Source organism: Mirounga angustirostris, unplaced genomic scaffold (genome assembly GCF_029215605.1).
Source record: "Mirounga angustirostris isolate CCGP_5_RB_7025 unplaced genomic scaffold, mMirAng1.0.hap1 SCAF_12, whole genome shotgun sequence".
Lineage (NCBI taxonomy): Eukaryota > Metazoa > Chordata > Mammalia > Carnivora > Phocidae > Mirounga > Mirounga angustirostris.
The window spans coordinates 89,891,519-89,915,216 of record NW_026991720.1 but is presented as its reverse complement, the minus strand read 5'-3'; the positions used below and the strand labels follow the sequence as shown (position 1 = coordinate 89,915,216).

Sequence of the window (23,698 nt, the reverse complement as noted above, 5' to 3'; positions counted from 1 at the left end):
GTAGATAAAATGTATGGGAAAATTTTTCCATCGTATTTCATTCATCCGCTCAGAGGGCGCCAAATGGATACAGAGCTCCATTAGTAATCATGAGGGATGGTGCTCGCTTCAACGGCACATATCCTAACATTGGAATGATACAGAGATTAGCGTGGCCCAGGTGCAAGGAGGGCACACAAATTTGACTTTGAGAAGTCAAAGAAGGGGACAGCTCTGCCACCCGGATATCAGCCTCTCTGATGCTGGGGCCGCAAACAGCCATGGAACTGATTTTGTAAGTGGCACATTAATATGGGCTTAGATGGGTCTTTGTCCGTACGTGGTGGCAATCCAGTCCATGACTCCCATGTTCAGGGGATATAGTTCTCTGTTCACGCTGTAAGCCATTAGTGAAAATACTGTTGCCCACAGAAACCTGTCTTTGGTGGTTATCTCCAGATAGGTTAATTCTTTCAGGTAAAGGAACAACATATCTTTTTAGTCATGATTCAGAGAGATGGCATACCTTCCTGGTTATTGTCAACCCAGCACACAGTGCTTAGGTCCATGATCATTTTTGTGTCCCTTTCTTAAAAAAAGAAAAAAGAATGAAGTGCTTGAGATTCACAAAGGGGTATACACAAAGGAGCAAGCCTATCTTCCGCCTCCCACCTTTGTGTAGGGCAGATTGCCTCCAAGGATTCAACAATTTTCTAGAGAAGGATTGAGCCTCTATGATCTCACTGAGGAAAAAGAAAAATCCAACCACCCTGAGAGGGGTTTTTATATTTTTTTAGAATCTTGAAGTTTGACTTGATAATTAGAAGTTCGAGTCACTAAGAACACGCTACTTGTTCAGGTCCTGTGTATAAACAACGCTTATAAGCCCCGATGGCTCACAGCGTATTGTTTATTGGGTGAATGAGGGAATTGTGTGACAAACGTTGACCCAGTACTCAGTGCATGCCAGCTTCTCAGACTCACTTTATGTACCTGATCGGGATGCAACAGTAAGTTCAGCTGCTACAAAATCAGGACCGTCACTCATTCCCCCAGCACACCACTTGCCCCCCACTCAGCATGTCCTCTTTCTTTGTCTAGAATGTCACTGTCACCCTCAAGGCTCAAAGAGCCCCATATGTGACCAAATAACGGGACAGTGCTCCTGCCAGGGGGAGGTGGCCGGCCGCCGTTGTGATCGGTGCCTGCAAGGCTACTTTGGATTCCCCAGCTGCCGCCCTTGCCTTTGTAATGGGTTCACCGAACTTTGTGATCCAGAGACAGGCTTGTGTTTCAATTGCGGGGGTTTTACAACTGGAAGACACTGTGAAAGGTACAGAATCCACACGTAGTTTAATTTTGTTTCTTTTGTTCCGATGTCACAACACTCTCTGAAGGACCACTGAGTAGAAACTCAATGGTATTTCAGTGTAAAATGATTGCTATGTCCTTCAAGATCTTGTGATGAGCCAGACCATGTCTGATTAATTGGCCTGGCACCTTGCTTTTTATGTCCCTGAAATATGACATGTAAATTCACTGCTACTATATTGAGTGTAATGACTATACACCTTGGGACTTTCAATGTAAAGCAAAAAATTACTTCACAGAGTAAGCGAGCATCTTCTAAAATACGGAGTTTTGAGAGTTGCACTGTCCTCAAGCATAGCAAATCCACATTGGCTAATGTGAGCTTTTCCTGGGAACGTTTGGTAAAAAGAAATTGTCTTGCCAGATGCATCGACGGTTACTATGGGAATCCTCCTTCAGGACGGTCCTGCCGCCCTTGCCGATGTCCAGACGTTCCCTCAAGTAGCCAATATTTTGCCCATGCCTGTTATCAGCATCCTTGGAGCTCAGATGTGATCTGCAATTGTCTTCAAGGTTATGCAGGTACGCCGTCTAGTTCATGATGCCTTTTTGCTCCTATCCCATAGTGCTATCTAAAAAATGATCCCATGTTCATAATTTATCTGCTCTGAACAATTGAGTGGTCCTGAATAGAAGTTAATGGTAAGAAGACACAATCTGGTACCTTGCTGCTTTACTGAACAAAGGATTTGAATGATTGAGAAACCAATGACAATGAAGAGCTCATTCCTCAGAGCTATTACTGTTTTTAAATAGTTCTGGAAAACTAACGGACCAAATGAGTTCAAATCAAAATAATTTATTTAAAATAAAACCATCACATGTTAAGTAAGATACATAGGTGATTAAGTAATATGTATGTCTTATGTAACATATAACATAAGCAATTTAAAGTAAAAAATTTTAATCAAATGCTTTCTTCATATAATCCCAACCAGTCAATTTGACTGATATTTAATAAATACAACTTATTTTTTCAGATGTCTTGAAGCACTGATTTGGGCCTCATACAGACACCATAGAAGTCAATTCAATATTTGTGTCTGTCGCTCTACCAAAAATGTTATTTTGAAGAGTTTAAGCATGAGTGTAAACATATAAGGCAAACAGGAAACAACATGAATTCACCTTGATTTAATCATATTTTGAAAATATGGTGCTGCTGTTTTCTTCAATGATAGTTACCATCATGATAATAAATGACATGGCTAATTTTTTCTTTTTTGCTACCTATGTCTCTACTTCATTCTGATGTCTTCCCATGTCCACTCTGGCTTGGTTGGTCAGTGTTTAATAACTGAGACCATGATTGGCTGACGAGAGCATTCCTAAATGGGATGAACCAAAATGTGGGGGGTAGACCCACAGTTTGAGCACCTAGCTGACCACCGTTCCCCGGTGGTTGGAAGGATAGCAGGTGGAGGCGTGAAGGGATGGTTTCTCCACACCGTGCTTGATAAAAACACTCTCCAGGCTGCGCACATCAAGAAAACCACTATCACCATCTTCACTGCTAGACCCCCATCTCAGGGTGCTGCTGGTTCGCCTCCAGAACCAGGTGAGGGTGGGGGTACCCCAGAGAGAACTGGGGCTGAGATCGGCTTTGGGTCCTGAGGCACACTTGGGTGACCCCAGTTATAGAAAGTTCCAGAATCCTGTGCCTACCACTCTGTAGTTTTTTTTAAGGACTAGAATGCATTCCTCACCAAGGGCTTTTTAGTTCTGAATAATCGTTGTATTCTCTGACTGGATAATAAATTAAAATGAATGTTTTAATTCAGAACATTTTTTCCTTCTTCATCCCCAGTATGTGACATCTCATTATCTCTTGAAGATCCTAATTATTCTCTGTATCCGTCTCCATTCCCTGCTCCCCCAACACCCATCCCCCCACCACACACAGACACAGAGACAGACAGACACACACACACATACTTCTCATCTCTTTCCCATGTCCTCTCCCCTCCATTCAGGTAAGCAGTGTGGAGAATGCTCCGCGGGTTTCTACGGAAATCCCAGAATTTTGGGAGCGTCTTGCCAGCCATGTGCCTGCAACAAGAACACGGATGTGACGGACCCCGAGTCCTGCAGCCGGCTGACAGGGGAGTGCCTGAAGTGTTTGCACAACACACAGGGGCCCCACTGCCAGTTCTGCAAACCGGGTTACTTTGGATCGGCCGTCAATCAGACCTGCAGGAGTAAGTCTGCCTGGCCCCCGGCGGGGAAAGTGGCGGCAGAGCGAGGCCCTGTGTGCATGTGCCCGGATTGCCTGCGGATAGGGCTGGGATATTAACAGGCCGATTCCTAGACTATACCTCCGACCCACTGAGTGCAATCTCCAGGAATTTGGGACCAGTTCATCCAGTGTCTTTAATGTATCAGTTGGGGAACCACTGATGCAGGAGAGGGCAAGGGGTTGAGTCTATGATCTTAAAAAAAAAAAAGGAGGAGGAGTAAACTGCTCATTTTTAGGAGATATTTAACTATTTCAGTTGACTCAAGTCAACGTAGTAAACTGTTTTCAGACTGTGAGTGGCAGGGGGAAAACGTGAGGCTTTCAGTCACCCTCATTGTGAGCTCTCGGAACATAGTCGGCAGAACCACATGAAATCGCTATGTGAGGCGATCAGAAAGAGTTGAATGTGTTCAACCTACTTAGATTCTTTGATGAGTCTGAAATATCGTAAGGTGTCTCTTCCTTGAGCCCTTTGGAGAAGCGATTCATACAATGTTTGTGTGGTTTGTGGAATGCCAGGGTCGTCCCTGAATTTACCTGCAGCAATGGCTCTGTTATCCCAGGGTGCTCCTGCCATCCTTCCGGGGTGAATCCTGCTGAGTGTCCCCCTGGACGGGGAGCTTGCCTCTGTGACCCTGACACTGGAACATGCCCTTGTCTGCCCAATGTCACGGGCCAGGCCTGTGACCGTTGTGCAGACGGATACTGGAACCTGGTCCCCGGCAGAGGATGCCAGCCATGTGACTGTGAGCCCCGGACCTCTCACGGCAGCCACTGTGACCAGGCAAGATGCTCTGAGCTTACCTAGGGCGCTAGAGTGGGAAGGGAGGGGGAGACGTGGTTTCCAAATTTGTAAATAATGTCTTCTTTATGTACTGTTGTTAATTAGTGTTTTTGGACAGGATTGGCCTCATACAGGGATGGAGTCTGCATTTATAAGGAATGAAAAGCACTAAAAAAGAAAACGAGGGTCTCAAGGTCAAGTTTGTCCTCCTTCGGCTTTCTCCAAGCTTCTCTGTGACTGGGGAAGTCAGAATTCATGCATAGCGAAACAGAGACAACTTCTCTTTCCCTACCCTGTATGTATGATCACAGGCAAGCTCCAAGAAATTGATCATTAATCAGAATTGATGATTAACCAAAACGAAAATCAATGGGTGCATGCAGAACCCACAGTTCCATTTTTTTTAAAAGATTTTATTTATTTATTTGAGACAGAGAGAATGAGAGAAAGAGAGCATGAGAGGGAGGAGGGTCGGAGGGAGAAGCAGACTCCCCGCCGAGCAGGGAGCCCGATGCGGGACTTGATCCCGGGACTCTAGGATCACGACCTGAGCCGAAGGCAGTCGCTTAACCAACTGAGCCACCCAGGCACCCCCACAGTTCCATTTTCAGAAATTGAGCTGTCATTCCCTACAGCTCACCAATCGCTTTACGTATGGGCAAAATAAGATGTCCCTTTACTTGCCAGACCAGCATCAGTGGTTTCTAAAGGATGCAGTGTAGTGTACCAGGAGCAAATCTGCATTGTGTAATATACAGTTAATGCTACCTCACTGCACATGCGATTTTTAGTCAATAAAATAACGAGCATGGAATTTTTGAAACGAATATAATAACATCTATATGAAAAAAATCTATTCATGTCATGATCAGGGTATTTGGCTTAATAAATATATTCTTTGAAACACTTTCCACGTTAATAGAGATTGGAGGGAAGGGTAAAACAATGACAAGAAATTTTAGAGTCAGTCCATACTACAGGGACCAGGGTTTAATTGGAATCAAAATGCTAATTTAAGAAGCTGGGCTTTTCCCAACTACTACTAATAATAAGCATGGCTCACCTCCAATTTCAGCTCCACTATTCAACTGATTCAAAGGTCAAATCTTATGCAAGTCAACTTTTGAAGGTAGTTCTCATATACTGAATGTGTTTTCCTTTCTCCTTTTTTTCTTTTTCTTTCTCTCCAACCCTCCTGCTCCAACACACACACACACACACACAAACACACACTCACTACACCCTTTTTTCCCTTAATAAATTTTTTATTTTGGAATAGATTTCCAGAAAAGTTGTGAAGATAGTACAGAGAAGATGAACCCCACACCCAGCTTCCTCTGCTTTCAACATCTTACATTAATATGGTAGATTTGTCACATTTAATGAACAAATATTGATACATTATCACTAACTAATGTCCATAATTTTTTCAGATTTCCTTAGTTGTTTACCTGTTGTCCTTTTTCCATTACAAGACCCCATCCAAGACGCCACCTTACATTTAGTGATCTTGTCTCTTTAGGTTCTTCTTCGTTGTAACGTTTCTCAGACTTCTCTTATTTTTGATGACTTTAACAATTCTGAGGAGGATTTTGGAAAATGTCCCCTGATTCAAATTTGTCTGACATTTTCTCCTGATTGGACTTGGACTATGGGTTTGAGGAAGAAGCCCGCAGAGGGAAAGTGCTGTTCTCATCACATCATGTCAAGGCTACACACTATTTACATGACTTATCACTGTTGACACTAATCCCAATCACCTGGCTGAGGTAGTGTTTGTCATGGTTCTGTTTTGTAAAGTTACTTTTTTTCCTCCTTTCCATACCGTGCTCCTTGGAAGAAAGTCACTATGCACAATCTATACTTGAGGAGTGGGGAGTTTCACACTTCTTCCTTGAGGGCAGAGTAGCCCCATAAATTATTTGGAATTCTTCCGCACTGGAGATTTATCTGTTGTCCCCCATGTCTTCATTTATTAAGCATTTTTTAATACCTATACGGAGTCATGGGTATTTATATTATACTTTAAGTTATAATCTGATACTACTTTATTTTGCTGTTCAAGTTAGTCCAGCTTTGGTCATTGGGAGCTATTTCAGTGGGTTTCAATACCTCATTATTGTTGGGTTTTGGGGTTTTTTTAAGCACTTTCTGCATGACAAGATATTCTAAGCTCATCTGGTGTATTTCCTGCCCCTATCCTAAGCCTAGGAAAAGCCATTTTCTTTTTCTTTCTTACTTTTCTTTTTTTTTTCTTTTTTTTTGTGAGAGAGAAGTGGGAGGAGGGGCAGAGGGAAAGGAAGAAAGAGAATCTTAAGCAGACTCCACGCCCAGCACGTAGCCTGATGCAGGGCTTGATCCCATGACGCTGAGATCATGACTGAGCCAAAATCAAGAGTCAGACACTTAACCAACTGAGCCACCCAGGAGCCCTGAATCAGCCATTTCTTTATGGAGCACTGGTTCCTTTTACTGGAGAATGGTTTCTGAGCACTAGATGACCATACCTGTCTTATATCCCCCCATCCACTCCTCGTACCTGTTGCCACTGACCATGGAACAAATGGTAGATCTCCACATGACTGCTTGGCTTCCTAATTCAAGAGGAACTCCCAAGGTTCATGACATCACTGTCTGGCATGCTTCTTAGACCTGTTAGCTTCTTCTTCTTCTTCTTCTTCTTCTTCTTCTTTTTTTTTAAGTAGGCTCCACACCCAGTATGGAGCCAAACACAGGGCTTGAATTCACAACCCTGAGATTAAGACCTGAGCTGAGATCAAGAGTTGGCTCTTTAGCCAACTGAGTCACCCAGGTGCCCAGTAGACCTTTTACGAAGCATATTTGTAGCAGGACTCAACAAAGACCACAGTCCAGTCATGGAGGCAAAGGGAAGCCTATGAAGCTAACAGTCAGATGGCATTGGTTTAACCAGAGAGCCCCCTGATGACAAGGGTATTTGGGGTGGTCTGGTCCACTGGGGATTCCTTGGGGAAGATTGATCTTTAAAATCAGGTAACACTTTCGGGGCGCCTGGGTGGCTCAGTCATTAAGCGTCTGCCTTCGGCTCAGGTCCTGGGATCGAGCCCCGCATCGGGCTCCCGGCTCGGCGGGAAGCCTGCTTCTCTCTCCCACTTTCCCTGCTCGTGTTCTCTCTCTGGCTGTCTCTCCCTGTCAAATAAATAAATAAAATCTTTTAAAAAAAAAATCAGGTAACACTTTCATTGGAGTATAGAAGAGACAGGTGGATATTTAGATTCCCAGCTGTTTAAACCACCACTGGTAAGTGTCTCTGTGTCAGCCAGTTGGCCATCCCTGGTGCATTATTACAGAGAGGTCCAAATGTGCCATCCAATATTTTCATCAACATTTGAGATGGAGGTGGAGAAACATGCTTCCCAAATATCAAATTTGCACATACGGCAAAGTTGTAAGCTCCTGGGATAAAGACAGAACAAGAGACAAGATATCCCAACAGCCTGTCCTGTTGGCTGGAAAGAAGAATGTGAAATGTTACCAGGATAAAAGTGAAAGTTTTGCAATTGGGTTTTTAAAATCCATTGCATCAATACAGGGTAGGAGTAATAACCTGCACCGGCTCGTGTGAAAAACATCTGCGGATTTTCGCTGTGTGTTTCCAGGGAGCCAGCAGTGGTTGCCAGGCTGCCAAAGACCCAGTGTCCGTTCAGGCTGGACTAGTGGGAATGCCATGCTCGGGTTCAGGCCAGTCACCATCCCATGGTCCTCTGTACTGGTCAGACAGCTGTAGGAGCATTGTTGTTATTTCTGAGTACCACCTTTTAAACATTATATTGACAAACTAGTATGTGTCTAAAGGAAGACAATCAGGAGAGTGGGCAGAACCATCGCTATTCTGTGATGAAGGCTTGAAGGAATTAAAGGTGATCAGCCCAAAGAAAAGAAACAAATGCAAATTGAGAATGGTCATCTCTAGTTGGGAGAGGGACTGTCCGAGGGAAGGAGGAGGCTGCCTGTTTTGTGCAACAGGGCTCAGAACAACAGGAACAAGTTACAAAGGAGCAGACTCTGCACCCATGGAAGAAAAGATTGTGTGACAGTTAAGGACAACCAGCAGTGTGCCAGGCCTCAGGGACAGCCCGCTCCCCACAACTCCTTATGTGTGAGCAGAAGCTAATGCAAACGCCAAAGATGGGCAGAAGCTGCATAGATCCAGTCATTTTATAAATCAAGCTACTTATGGAGCTGCTGTTTAAGCAGATTTGGTCATGTATAACCTAGGACCATGAAAATAATGATTTGCTTCTGTATTTTTCTCCTGTGAATTTTCTAACCTCCCCAGGTTTCAGAAAAGTTGGTCAAGGATCCAGTTGGGAGGATGCACAAAAGATCAGCCCTCTCCCCCAAAACACAGTTAAATAACTGTCATTAAATGATTAAGCTTCAACTGCAAAAAAAAAAAAAAAAAAAATGTTGTTTTCTTGAGTAAAATTGGGAGAAACTCCATTGTATGTTCCATAATGGAAACATTATTTTCCAAATCAGTTGATGAATATTCGTTCAGGTCTTTGGCTGTGTCATGCATTAAATCCAATAACTGTAGAGGAAAAGAATGTGGCCCATTTCCCATGATGTGTTTTGTTTTCATTTACATCTGTGTATATTTCCCAGTTTGGGGCCACCTGTCCTCGAACAGCAGGAAGCAGGTGGTATATTCAGGGGCCCTAAGCCAAAACACATTAGCTCCTGAGCCTTGGTCTTGCCAAGGGTGTTTGCTGGCCGTGGGAATCATCTTTCCTCTGCCTTTGCACAGCTGTATGTTCTAAACCACTGGAGGGAAGACTGTTTTGTATTAAGATGCATTGTTTGTTTTAGATCATAAATCTTGTCAATTTGTCACCCGTGACTGTTCTTACAGCTTACAGGCCAGTGTCTGTGTAAATTCGGCTATGATGGGAAACACTGCAGAGGGTGCAAGGAAAATTATTACGGTGATCCACTGGGGCGATGCATTCGTAAGTATTGCTAATTCTAAAAACCTGAGGACCGTCCACCTGCTCCGACCATGAGCATGCTATGAGCCAGCTGAATTTTAAATTCCTCTATTTGATAGAAAATTCACAATGTGTAATCTTAGTTTTGAAAACAATATTTTTTATAGCCTTATAAAAAGATTTGTGTCAAACTTTAGGCTATATTAGATGTGTTGAAGCCTGGTTTGCAATTCCTCAAAGTCTCTAAAGTGGAACAAACGTCTGAGGTCATGACTTGTAGCCAGTTTTCTGCTATTTGGAAGCATGTTGACAAAAACAGCTTCTAGAAGGAGGTACAGGCTGGGAGATGGTTCATAGGAAGCCAGCAGAGGGGATGTTTCCTCACCTTGGAGCTCATAACTCTGGATCTTTCAGATACTCACTGATTCATTTATTTTAAGATATTCATAGTGTGCCTACTGGATAAGCTAGGTCATGAGCAAATAAGGCAAGGCCCCTAATCCCATGGAGTTCGTGGTCTAGTGCCTTTCGCCCCATGTCTTGGCACTGATTGCTGGATTTAGAGCAGCACTATCCAACAGAACTTTCTGCAGAGATGGAAACTGTCTGATCGGCACCACTGGGATGCAGGGGTCACTGGCCTGGGAGCTGATGAGCACTTGTAATGTGGCCAGGGCAGATGAGGAAAAGAATGTATGTTCAATTCATTTAAATTTCAGTAGCCCTGGATGGTTAAGTGGCTACTTACCATGTCCATATTGGACAGCACAGATTGAGAATCTGGGTTAGTTCTAGGAGGAGGGATTTTTGAATCCCTATAGTCCGCTGCCAAAAGAAGTCAATCCAAAAAAATATCAGATGTGGTGGGCTTATTATGGTCACCTCTACGTAGCCACACATGGTAACTCTTCTCCTCTCTATTCCTTTCTAAATGTGCTTTTGTGGCTAAAATAAATGGCCTTCATTTCCTTGCCCCACTCAAATCCATATCCTCAATGGTTTCCCTGGTCCCACTTAGTTTTCTAAGTGAAATTGCTACATTAAAAACCAGGGTTATCTTTTGGTAAGCTAAAAAAAAAAAAAAAAAAACAGGGAGCAATTTTGGCTCCTGGAAAATCTGTCTGAGCCTCTTTCCTCTGTGCCCTTCTCATATTTCAATAATCTCATTTTCTGAAATGCTTTCATCTTTGATAGAAAAAACTTTGCAAATGATCAACTCAGGCCACAGACCCCCTCTAACGCTCCTGGAAAAGAGCAATTAATAAGCTGGTGACTTGACATAGTGCTGCCCCTGAGGGGTTCCTGCTGAGGCCTCTGTGCCAAAGCCAATGTGCTGGACAGATGGTATCTAGCTGAGGAGCCTAGCGTGTTAATCAGTTTTTATTTGTAATCAGCATTTTTACTCAAGCTGTAAAATGCATTTTTAAATCACTCTTTCCTTGCAGTTAGTCCAGTGACGTAGGCTAATGATTCCCTGACCTTCTGGAAATTGCTGTAACTTCCATAGCTCTGTCCGTCCTCCATCCTCAGCCTTAATCAAAAACCTACTCAACTGAATTACATGTAGCATCTGTTCGTTTGTTTTTTTAACTAAGACAAAATTAATTTAATTGTCTCCCTTTTTAAAAGGACTTGATTTTTTAGAGCAGTTTTAGGTTCACAGCAAAACTGAGAGGAAGGTACAGAGATTTCCTATATATCCCCACAGCCCACACATGCATGGCCAGCCCCATTATCCACACCTCCAAGAAAGTGGCACGTTTTTTACAACTGAGGAATCCACACTGACACACCATAACCACCAAAGTCCGCAGTTCACATTATGGTTCACTCTTGGTATTTTCCATTCTGTGGGTTTGGACAAATGTATAAGGACACGTATCCACCATGACGGTATCATACAGAATATTTTCACTGCCCTAAAAATCCTCTGTGCTCCACCTGTCCCTCTCTGTTCACCCCTCACCCCACAGCCTGTGCCAACCACTCATCTTTTTACTGTCTCCGTAGTTTTGCCTTTTCCAGAATGTCTGATAGTTGGAATCCTACAGTACATAGCGTTTTCAGTTTGATTTAGTTCACTAGGTGATATGCATGTAAGGTCCCTCCGTGTCTTTTCATGGCTTGATAGCTCATTTCTTCTTAGCCCTGAAAAATATTCCTTGTACCACAGTTTATCTATTCACCTACTGTGGGACTTCTTGGTTGTTTCCAGGTTTGGGCAATCATAAATACAGCTGCTATAAAGATCCGTTGCAGGTTTTTGCATAGAGACGTAAGTTTTCAACTCCTTTGGGTAAATATGATGGAGTGATTCCCCCCCTTTTTTGAGGATGGACTGATTCTCCTTATATAATGGAAAACAGCATGGGTCAGCAGCCCCCAGGCTGGGTTTTGTTGAGACAGAGTGTGGTCACGAGAATTCTTAGAGGGTCGCCGGCATGCCTGAGTCACCTACGGGGGCAGTGGCCCCAGACACTAGGGTGTCGTCCACCACTAGGTCCAGGTTACTCACTCGTATAGGCAAAGGAGCCCACATGTGAACACTCACACAGTAAAGACGACACCTAGTATTTTCCTTCTGGAAACCATGAACTGATTTGTTCGTGGAACGCAAAGAAGAGTGCTGTATGTAATGGCCATTGCCCAGGTCTCTGTAATTATACCGGTTTTTAAACGTTCACCTTAAAAACGGGCGTCGGGGAGTCTCAGGGGAGAGGAGTGGGCTTGATTCTTGAGCGAGCCAGAAGCAAAAGGCCAAGTGACTGACATTCTCGGCTCCCTCTGTCTTCCACTTTAGCATGTGACTGCAACAGGGAAGGTGCCCAGAAGCCCCCCTGTGACCAGGACACGGGCATGTGCCGCTGCCGGGAGGGGGTGAGCGGCCCGAGATGCGATCGCTGCGCCCGGGGTCACGGCCAGGAATTCCCTGCCTGTCTGCGGTGTCACGGCTGCTTTGATCGCTGGGACCACACAGTGTCTGCCCTCTCCAAAGCCGTGCAAGGGTTAATGAAGCTGGCTGCTGACACGCAAGATAAAAGAGGGCCCGTGCTGGTCTGCAAGGCCAACTTCAAAGGCCTCAGAGAGAACATGTCTGAAATAGAAAGGATTCTGAAACATCCTGTTTTCTCATCGGGGGAATTCTTAACCGTCAAGGATTATCAGGACTCTGTTTGGTAAGATTTGTGCTCCAGCAATAGATTGCAAGTTCCTGATCTGCCTTGACTCCTGTGGAGCTTTATAAAGCAGACTTCAATTTCAAAATGTACCTATGTGGACGTTAGGGAAATAATTTTTCAGTCAGCGTCCAGGCTGGGGATCATGACTGTCTGTCTCTTTTTTACCTACTTAGGATTACATGGGATCTTTCCAGATGCCATCGATTAGAACAAAAAGGCAATCATTAAGAGCCTGATTTTGGAAAGCCCAAACCCAGCAGAGCTGAAAGATACAAAATTAGAAAAAGGGTTGTTTATCATACAGATATTTTTTTTTCCAACCAGGCACTCAGGGAGATTTGCTAAATCTTCCCAAATTCTTCAGTTGTTTGGAAAAGCCTGTACATTAATGTGAAGTCATATAGCAAGCGTGAGAAGTTCCTCAAAATGCACTGTCATTTTTATTATATGTTATATATATTTATATAACATTCATCAAACATTTCTGGACATTATGTTGGTTGGTCTGGACCAGGGCTCATCAGACCACAGGCAAAATCCCACACGCCACCTAGTTTTGTAAATCAGGTTTCACTGGTACAGCCCCGCCTATTTATGTACCTGTCCTCTGTGGCTGCCTTCTCGGGACAAGGGCAGAGTGGGGTAGTTGTGACAGGACTATGGCCCCCAAGGCCTGAAATATTTACTATCTGACCCTTTGCAGAAAAAGTTTGCCAACTGCTCTGGGCAAAAACCAGGATGCATGGGATACAGTTTTCCGTCCTTCTATGAGCACGTAGTCTACTGAGAAACCAAAGAGATTGTGATTATGTAGAAGAATATCCCCTGCTCCGCCCCCAGTCAAAGGTCCTGGATTAAGGAATAATTGAAGCTGTAGAGTTTTGTGTTATACAAAACACCAATGTCAATATAAAGCCATTTATTTTCATCAGGCAAAAGTCGCAGAGGTACATGGTAATAGCTTCAAAGTTACACAAGGAGATGGAGTCCACCGCCGTAGTTCAGAGGAAGGGCCATGCCCCTACAGGGCCCAGGGGGGTCACGTGGCCAGGACAGGCTGGCGACTGAAAGCAGGCACATCCACCACCTTGTAAAGACTATTGTCCTGCAGGATTTGGGCCCTGTGTCCCCAGGTCTTCCCACTTTTCCAGAGATGTCAGGCCTCCAGGTTTTTATGGAAATGTCCCCACTTTAAAATATAGCCAGCTGGGGCGCCTGGGTGGCTTAGTCATTAAGCATCTGCCTTCGGTTCAGGTCATGATCCCAGGGTCCTGGGATCGGGCCCCGCATCAGGCTCCTAGCTCCGCGGGAAGCCTGCTTCTCCCTCTCCCACTCTCCCTGCTTGTGTTCCCTCTCTCGCTGTATCTAGCTCTGTCAAATGAATAAATAAAATCTTTAAAAATAAATAAATAAATAAATAAATAAATTAATTAATTAATTAAAATATAGCCAGCTAATCCAATAATGCTCTTAAAAAGCACCGGACAGGCCAAATAAATGTGTCTGAGAATGAGCTTTGGCCCATGGACCACGGGTTTGTAGTTCTAGAATATGGCAAACAAAGTGGACCTGTCAGAAAGAAAGCAGAATGAGCCAGTCCACAGTGGTCACTCTAAACAGAGACCACAGGACCTCAGAGCAGAAAGACAGCAAGAGAAGCAGTAGTCCCAGGGCCAGGCCTGAAGCGATGAGGAAAGCAGTGAGTACTGGGCCTCTTCTGCCGGAAACCAGCATGCCTGTCCCTTCCCGGTCCACCTACTGAGCTCCTGTTCCTCCTTAGCAACCACCAAAACACCACCTCCTCTCTGACACCTTCCATGACCTCCTCAGAAAAAGACATGTCCTTCCTTCTCCATTTTCCCCCTTCCCTGTGCTTCCTGGGTCATCGCCTTACTGAGGGACCCCTGAGGACAGAGGGTACCTTCTCCAGGCTCGGTTCAGTCACATAACAAACGTTTGCTGGGTAAATTACCAATGAAAGGGGAGGCGGAGGGCAAGGAAGCCAGGATATCACGAGTACAGATTCCGTGACTGAAGTCCACTTATTGCTGTATGGCCTCAGGCAGGTTATTTAGCTTCTCCAAGCACCTGTTTCTTCATCCAAAAGGGGGGTCGAGTCTCTATTTCATAGGTTTCTTGTGAGAATTACTCAGACAAGCCTCTGAGCATGGTGTCTGGTGCATTGTAGGGCTTCGAGAGTACCAATTATAATAAGAGCAATTACTATCATTGTTATTATTATTATTAACCTGATGAATTATGGTCCTGACAGTTGGCGCCGGAAGGAAAAGTCTGTAGATTAGAAGGGAGAGTTAGAGTAGAAAATGCTAGGAAGCATTAGTTAATGCTTTGCATTTCTGCCAAGATAAATGAGTCCCATAGATTCATATTGTAATTTTCCTCAACCGTACTCTTCATGATTTGCACCGAATTTCCTTATCATGAAGGATATTACTAATTATTTCCTTGAACCCACTGTGGGTGCTGAACCCAGCAAATTGAAGCGGGACAGAGATAGGCATCATGGAGAAGAAGGTGAGGAGAATGAACACAGCCCAGGCCTGGGTACTCTCACCAACAAGGAAACCTCCTTGTCACTCATGGGAATGACAAGTTAAGACCCGGTATAGCAGTAGCTCTAGAAGGATCCTTGCTGCAGGCAGATTTATTCTCAGTAAAGAACTGGTTTTTGCCCTAGGCTGGGTGAGGACTTCCGTGTTAAAAGCTGAATATAGGTTGGATCTCATGGATTTAAATGAACAGTGTCTGAATGTGTGTTTTTGAAAACCCAAAGCAAAGGGAGACAGAAAGAGTCTAAATAGTTGAAATTGAAAGATTCAAAGCCTTTCTTCCACTAGACCTTGTATGCGGATTGTATTTTAAGTGAGTGCTAAAACGTTCCAGGAAGCTGAATTAACAAGAAAGAGAGGAACCATAAACAGAACTATAAACTGTCAAACACAACATCGAGGAAGAAGGATCCATTCTAATTATGAGGGTGCCTGATCACGAGGGCAATGTTGGTGTGTTTTTTTTTCACTGATTTATCAACAGGAATACAAGCTTCGCTACATTTACTCTCTTTTCCCTCCAGGGAACAAATCATGCAGCTAAGTGTGCAACTGAAAGAAGTGCATGAGTTTCCAGGTCTGAAAGAAAGGATAGGAGGAATGGGGAATGAAGCAGACCTCTTACGTGAAGATCTTCAGCGAGAAATCAATTTGCGCTTCCGCCCCCGTAATGCAAGCATCATGGGTAAGAGAGAAAATGCACTTGGATGGTCCGTTGATGGACAAAGGTTGCTGCCATCCATCGTTTATTCCATTAGCGCGGCACCCTGTGCTCGTTGCCACAGAGCCTGAGCACTTTAGGACTGAAAACACACCCATTAAGGTATTATTTGTACATGAATATTTCAACTTTTTAAGCAGTGCAGAGCTTGGGTAGCATCTGTTGAAAATAATGAATACAGCTAACTGTCTGATACTAAATAGATACTTAGTGACAGCCAGGGTATTATCCTAATGCCAAAGCATGCAAGGGGTCTTGTGTAACTGGCTTTGGACCGGGACCATGATGTTCCCAAACCTTGTCCCTCCGCGGAATGATGCCCAGAAAGGTCCCCGCCTTGGCTCTCCCCTCAGAGTCAAAGAAACACAGAGGGACACTCGGAGAAAGGACATCCGACCACTGCTGTCTAGGTTGCCACTTCAAAATGGTTCACAGCATGAAAGATTTGGACCGCCAACTCGAGCACGGGAACAGAATTCTTCCTGGGTTTACTGGGAAAGGCTCTGGGAAGTAGGTGACATTTGACTTGGACTTCACAAAATGAGGATAAAATTTGCCAGATAAATAAAGGCCAAAATCATCCCAAGCAATAGGAAGGTGTGGTTGTCTCATGCCCAACTTCTGGTTGCGTAGGGAGTAAAGATCAGGACCCTGGGCCTCTGGTTCCTAAAATACAGAGTTACCGTTGAAAGTCCTGCAACACTATCATTTGCAGTAAAATGAACTGTATTACCTTCATGATTTTGTATTTTACTAAAAATATGGAAAATATAGAGCAGTGCTGAAGAACATAGTTTCCAGAATCAAACCGCCGGCCTTGAAATCTTGTCTTGATCCCTTGCTGTCCGTGAGACCTCAGGCAAATAACTTACCTCTGGAGAGCCTTGTTTTCTCACCTGTAAAATGGGGGTGATCACGCTAACACGCACCTCGCGGTGTTTTGTGAAGATTCAGGAAGAAAACTGACAAGCGGGGCAGGCACAGAGAAAGCGCTGCACAATTGTGACCCGTTGTCATCAGCCTCCACATCACAAGTCAGCACACTATAGTCCACCCGCCACTTTTACCCGGAGCCGGTTTTTTTAAAGGGGTTTCACTAGGAGACAGACTCACCCGTTCGTTGACATTGCTTGCAGCTGCTCTCACTCTCCAGAGTTGAGAAGCTGTGCTGGACCCGCCGTGGCCGGCAAGCCTAGAACATTTATTCTCTGGCCCTTTCCAGAACAAATTTGTCAACCCCTGCCGCTCCATCTAGTTAGGTAAACTCGGCTGGTGTGTCGCGTTAGGGTTCGTACGGGTAGTCGTCATTAATACCAATGAATACATAATTAATACACCTGTGGAACACTTTACAGAGCATTCTCGTATTATTTCACTTAGTCCTCACAAATTACAGAGAAGCAAACACAATCTAAGAGATTAACTGGTTTGCTCAAGGACTTAGGCAGACAGCAAAGGGGAAAGCCAACACTCAAACCCATGTCTGCAGACTTAAATCTCAAGGCTCTGTACCTACTGATATCTGTTTCACTCCATCCGATCCTTCCCCATTAAGTGTAAATTCAACGAAGAGGATGATGAATTTTTGTTTTGGTCATTGAGACCAAGACATTGGTCACACTGTGGGATGATTGTCTTGATAACCAATATATAATTTCATTTGTTCTCACAAAACTTACCTTACCTCAATTTGCATTAATGTAGATTACTCAGAGAACATCAAGAAGCATTATCAGAGATCATCATCTGCTGAAAAGAAAAGTAGCGAAACCACTTCTATCATAAAAAACTCTGAAAAAAACAGGAATGACTTACTTACCATCTTTGATACCCTAACCTCAAAACAAAACTTGTCACTGGAAAAATTAAAGCAAATTACAGTACCAGATATCCAAATACTGAACGAAAAGGTAAATATTCACGATGGTGTAGTAAAAGTATTTGTGATTTCTGCTTGGTATACAAATCTCTTCAATTATATTTCCTGCCTTGCATTTTAATTTTTTATTTATACTTTATAAATGTATAAATATCATAATATATATAGATATGCTCTATTATTTAAGATATAAATAATATAAATATACTTCTATTTTATTTTTTTTATTTTCCAAGTCAAAGTTTGAGAAAATTCAGAGTAAGACTGTGGCTTGATTTTATTATCTTACATTTATTTATATAATTTGCTATTTCCACAATGGTACAGATTATAGACATTCACTCCTCTTGCTTTCTTATAAATAAAAGGTAATTTTTATTTAAAATGGCATCTGCCTTTGACTCAGGTCATGATCCCAGGGTTCTGGGGTCGAGCCCCGCATCGGGCTCCCTGCTCAGGGAGAAGCCTGCTTCTCCCTCTCCAGCTCCCCCTGCTTCTGTTCCCTCTCTCGCTGTGTCGCTCTCTGTCAAATAAATAAATAAAATCTTTTTCAAAAATTTAAAAAATGAAATTAACACACAAGAAATGCTAGATATTTGACTGTTTTCTCCAAAAACTCTTAAGCATAAAAATGGCATCAATTGACACAACGCTGACAACAAAAAATTCAGGTATTTAGTTACCTGGAAACATTTCACGGGGCTGCATCCTTGCGCTAAGCATGAACCACTGTGGAAGAAACACACATGCATAGAGCAGTGCTTTGCCTCAGTGAACCTGGATGGCATTAGCAAAACTCTGCCCACACGTTGCTTTTCAACATGAATCCTTTCTCCTGTGAGGTATGTGGAGAACCAGGGGACATGCCGTGCGTGCTCTCGTCCTGTGATGGCCTCAGCTGTCGTGGCTCCCTGCCCCTCTCGAGCGATGCCCTCCAGCAAGCTCAGGAAGCAGAGTTTGTGATTCATAATTTGAGCGACCAGGTTCAGGGTTGGAAGCTCCAGGTAAATATGTCTTCTCTTGTTTTATTTATAAAGCTGTAGCAATAGGAAGAAAAAAGCAAACTGTCTGAAATGTTTAAAACTGCCATTTAGCTTTGAGGCGAAAGGACAGGTTCTAGATATTACGTGTTCTTATGCTTGGAAACGTAGGATTAAAAATACAGATGTGGATGTAAATGTACATTTAGAAGTACATGTGAATATTGACATTTTCTATTATATATGTATCACATATATGTGTGTAAATGTATATTTGTGTGTGTGTGTGTGGAGAGAGAGAAAGAAATCAAAGTTTGTGTTTGTAGGACATAGACTCATGTAGATGTTTCTTTTATAGCAAACACTACATAGAAATGGGAGACTATTAGCCTTAAAGGTTTGAAAACTTTAGATTTCTCAAAGTAAAGACTAATTTGTACAAATTCAAGAGTATATTTGAAATTCTACTAAATATACAAATTCTAATGTTAAAATTTAATGTTAGAAAATATTTTAATAGGAATACACCCTTAGGTCTTGTACTCCTTCCTGTGTTTTTAGACATGAGACAGTGGTTTTAATATTTAAGTACCTGATGATTGAGTCTCTAATAACTTGAAATGTTTTCATTTATTTTTCTGATCATGTTGATAAATGAGAATAATTTTTAATTGCCTAGTTTTCCTTAGGGTTTTTTTTGTGTGTGTGAATACATTATATATTCACCTGGAAAAGATGAATACAATTTTAGGTATTCTGTGAATACACTGAATTCATCTTGTATACAAGATGATGATGTGTGCCCTAGTTTGCTCCATTTTTGACAATATACATAGAGTCTTTGATGAAGAAGAAAAATCTCTTAAAAAGCTAAATTTCTTTACCAATAATACGAGCACCAGGTGTTATATAAGACTGATGAATCACAGGCCTATACCTCTGAAACCATTAATACATTATATGTTAATTAATTGAATTTAAGTAAAAATTATTTAAATGAAAATATATCTACACACAAAAAATATATGTTAAATATTATAGCAGGGAGCATTCCTGTTTGTAAGCAACAGAAACCAACTCCTGAAAAAAACAGTCTCAGAATCAACAGGAGGATAGAAGGTCAAGCTTGGGAATGGGCTGAGAACCACAGCTAAGATATGGTGCATATCTCAAGCACACACACACACACACACACGTGCACACACGAGCTTGCATGCACAATGCACACACACAGAACAGCAGTTTCCTCCTTGAGCCTCCTGCATGAGCCTGAGCCCCAGCTGGTCCCAAGCCCTTGCTCCACATGCTCCCAAATCCAAGTTCTGGGGCAAGCCTCTGATTAGCCCAGCTGGTGGATATCCCTATACATCCTGAATGTTGAAAATTTTTATTTACGTAGTCATAATTCTGCATTGCTACCTAGTTTTCACTTGTATGTTATTCTTCCTTCTTTGAACAAATATTCATTGAGTGCCTACTATGTGCAAGACATTTATCTAGATGTTGGGGAGCCAGCGGTGAACATAACAAAGACAAATCCTGGTCCTGCATCCCGGTGGTTAAAATAATCCTGAATTGTTCAACATAATTTTATTTTATTTTATTTTAAAGATTTTACTTATTTATTTGAGAGAGAGAGAATGAGAGAGCACATGAGAGGGGGGAGGGTCAGAGGGAGAAGCGGGATTCGATCCCGGGACTCCAGGATCATGACCTGAGCCGAAGGCAGTCGCTTAACCAACTGAGCCACCCAGGCGCCCTGTTCAACATAATTTCAAACAATTACACCTTACTGCCCCTTCTCAAAAAAACCAGAAACCTCACACCATTTAAAGAAGCCCTGTGTTAAGCTTTTACTTTTAAAAGATAGTCCCTGACATATGTTCTAGCAGAATTTGGCTTCATCAGCACGTAAATGAACAACTGGAAAGGGTGGGGGCGGGGTTTTTCATGTTGATAAAATGGTGTGCTATTTCCCTCTTGATTAGATGGGGGGAAGAGTGCCAGAAAAGATTGTGAGAGAATTCTCAGGAGCCAGTGGTGACAGAGGATGGATTGCAGAGAGATGTTTTAAGAGTGAAGTAATTTAGCAATCTCTTTCTCTCTGAACACAGCATTGACTAATCAACACAGATTTCATCTCTATAATTTTGTGTTTTCCTGTCCAGAGTATTTATTTCTGGAATTCTCATTTTACTTCCACGTGTTCTTACTTACTGCTAACCATTTTATTCTTTTTATTTGGGAGAGATATAATTAACATAGAACATTTTATTAGTTTCAGGCATACATAATTTGGTAGATGTATATATTGCAAAATGATTAGCACAAGAAGTTTGGTTAACATCCATCACCTCACCTAGTTATATTTTTTTGTCATGGGAACTTTGAAGATCTCTCTCAGCAACTGCTCACCATTTTAAGGTTTTCAAAGTTCTAGAAAATTAAGGGACAACTCTCCAAAAAATGAAGATACATATTTTTAATCATGTAAATATTTCTTTTTCATTTCATCATTTGCCAATGAGTGCAATTGAATCCTTTTCCACAAAATCCGTATAGCTCACATTAAGCTGGCTCCTTTTGTGGGGAAATAAGGGGAGATTTTTTTTTCCTAATTGTGTTTGATCCTAATTAGCCCTACTTCTGTCACAATTAATTTATTCCATACAGCTCAACTTGGTGATATTACCCTATTGCTTTCTGAGTTTTTTTTTTTCTTTCTTTTTCTCTAATTTGTTAGAATCTCAAGAAAAGCCCATGAATTTTTCTCAAATCACATAATTAAGAATTTGCACTTCTAGAGGGCAAGTTTTAGACCTATCATTCCTCCACCAAGTGTACAAGATGTTTGGAATTTATCTTTGTAGCTTGCTCCGAGTTCAAACTCGTTTATTAAAAGGAGGAATGCTTTCTTTTTAGCTTTCAGAAAAAGTACATTATTTGAATTTGAGGAATGTCAAGAAGAGTAATTATTTTAACTTACATAAAAGAAAATGCTCTTAACTTATTAAACATAATGACCACTCTACGTAGTCCCAAGTAATTTGCTGATGTGATAGGAATGCTAAAGTCTCATTAAAACAGAATTTGTGTTTTACATTTGTATAAGGAAAAGTCATTAGCACTAGGTCAAAACTGTTTTCAAATAATACTTTTGGTCACTAATAATGGTTTTAAGAGATAAAGTCACATTATTTTTTAAAAGATTTTATTTTTTAAGTAATCTCTACACCCAACATGGGGCTCAAACTCACAACCCTGAGATCAAGAGTCACCTGCTGCACCGACTGAGCCAGCCAGGCACCACAAGATAAATTCACATTAAGCAAAAATGATAATGAAAACAAATAATATCACCTCATAAATGAATCCCTTAAAATTATCTTTTAATTCTCTATAGTCCTATTTTGTTTTTAGTGAGTTTCATTTGGTCCAGCTAAGTAAGTAAACATCACACAATGTGCCTCATTGTGTTTTTTCCTCATTGTTATTTTTTTCTTATTCCAGCTCAAAAATGTAAGTAAACTGGCAGAAGTCTCCAAAAACAATGCCTTACAGCTAAGTGAGAAACTGAGGAATATGAAAAATCAAAGTGAATCTGAAGAAGAGAAGATGAGTCTTTTAATCAAAAAGCTGAAAATGTTTTTGTCAGGTAATTAGAAAAATATATTGAAACTAGTTTTGTTTCTTTTTCTTTGCTTTTTTTTTAAAGTATACTCAAACAGCATAACCAATTTCAAATTACATAAGTGGAAATGAAATGCCTAAATCAGAAACATGATGTACCCCTTGATTTAAAATTTCTTTTTTTTTTTTTTTTTTTTTAAGATTTTATTTGTTTGCGAGAGAGAGAATGAGAGACAGAGAGCATGAGAGGGAGGAGGGCCAGAGGGAGAAGCAGACTCCCCGCCGAGCAGGGAGCCCGATGCGGGACTCGATCCCGGGACTCCAGGATCATGACCTGAGCCGAAGGCAGTCGCCCAACCAACTGAGCCACCCAGGCGCCCCTGATTTAAAATTTCTTAATGAAAATAATCCCCAAATATTAACTCTGTACGAAAAAAAAATATATATGTATATATGGCTATCTGTATAAGATAAATTTAGTAAAAAGTCCTAGAATTTAGTTAAAATTTCAAACAAATGAACTTGGTGCTTAAAGTTATGTGGTTTTTTTAAGAAAAAAGTCTAACATGATGATTCTATCAGATTTCCTAATGTTATGATTCCATGATTTTCTCTGCTGACAGACTGTGTGAGATCAAGGCATGCCAGATTTGGTTAGTATACCAAATACTATAGTGAGGTGGTATCTAAAATATCGGTTATTAACTATTATGGACTATTTTCCAAGTTTCATATTGGTTCTCTGTGATTGGCCAAAAGGTACAATTTGATCCATTTATTATTATAATTATGATGTTATTATCCCTCATTGTACCTTATTATGGGAGAAGTTCACTTTGATTTTATTTTTTTAGAAGTTTATTTTAAACTACAGAGAATTATTAGTTGAAGATAAAAATCAAGTAGTACAGCTGGAAATTGACCTGAAAACTCACTCTGTGTAAATAACGCAGCTTGGGTACATTATATGGAATTAATCTTAAGAGGCTTTCTTCTCCATCACCGTCTTCCAGATTCAGTAACTTAATACTCCTCACATGAATCAGCTGACAATTGGGATGTCTGTTACCATCGTTGCAACCACTTTGTGAACCTGTTTAATATTTGTAACAGACCCCTATGGCCAATTGTTTTTTCCACCTCCATATCTCTAGATACTGTATGAACAGTACTAGTCTTGATTTTCAAAATAAGAACAAAATGAGGCAGTACAAATAACCAATAAAAATGACCAAAATAATCAGTAAAAATGAATGAGGTGGGATCTGTCTACTGGATGTTTTGTTTGTTCAAAAGCCAGTTTTCAGTGAGTTAGCATTGATTAGACACAGATCCAGGAACTGGTTGGATTAAGGAACACCTTAGCTATTTCTGCAGATACAGGTCGATTCAGGCACCA

At 41.8% G+C, this 23,698-nt stretch overlaps 1 protein-coding gene and 1 long non-coding RNA gene across 17 annotated transcripts in view; one reads left to right on the top strand and one right to left on the bottom strand.

The window, feature by feature from the left end:
• LAMB4 (laminin subunit beta 4) overlaps positions 1–23,698 on the top strand; it is a 90,721-nt gene that overhangs the window by 52,790 nt on the left and 14,233 nt on the right. Inside the window, 10 exon segments of the mRNA XM_045864899.3 lie at positions 1,081–1,312; positions 1,715–1,872; positions 3,324–3,548; positions 4,150–4,370; positions 9,265–9,361; positions 12,141–12,516; positions 15,614–15,774; positions 17,515–17,720; positions 18,532–18,693; positions 22,180–22,324. Coding sequence (XP_045720855.2) covers positions 1,081–1,312; positions 1,715–1,872; positions 3,324–3,548; positions 4,150–4,370; positions 9,265–9,361; positions 12,141–12,516; positions 15,614–15,774; positions 17,515–17,720; positions 18,532–18,693; positions 22,180–22,324 — 1,983 coding nt within the window.
• Positions 15,768–23,698, bottom strand: part of LOC123835708 (uncharacterized) — a 41,473-nt gene continuing 33,542 nt past the window's right edge. For 4 of the 16 annotated variants that reach the window (XR_010406604.1, XR_010406605.1, XR_010406607.1 and 1 more), the window contains one exon: positions 17,201–18,726. This is a non-coding gene — a long non-coding RNA (uncharacterized LOC123835708). Of the gene's footprint in view, positions 18,727–23,698 lie in introns of all 16 variants that reach the window. The other 12 variants (XR_010406614.1, XR_010406615.1, XR_010406612.1 and 9 more) reach the window with 12 other exon arrangements.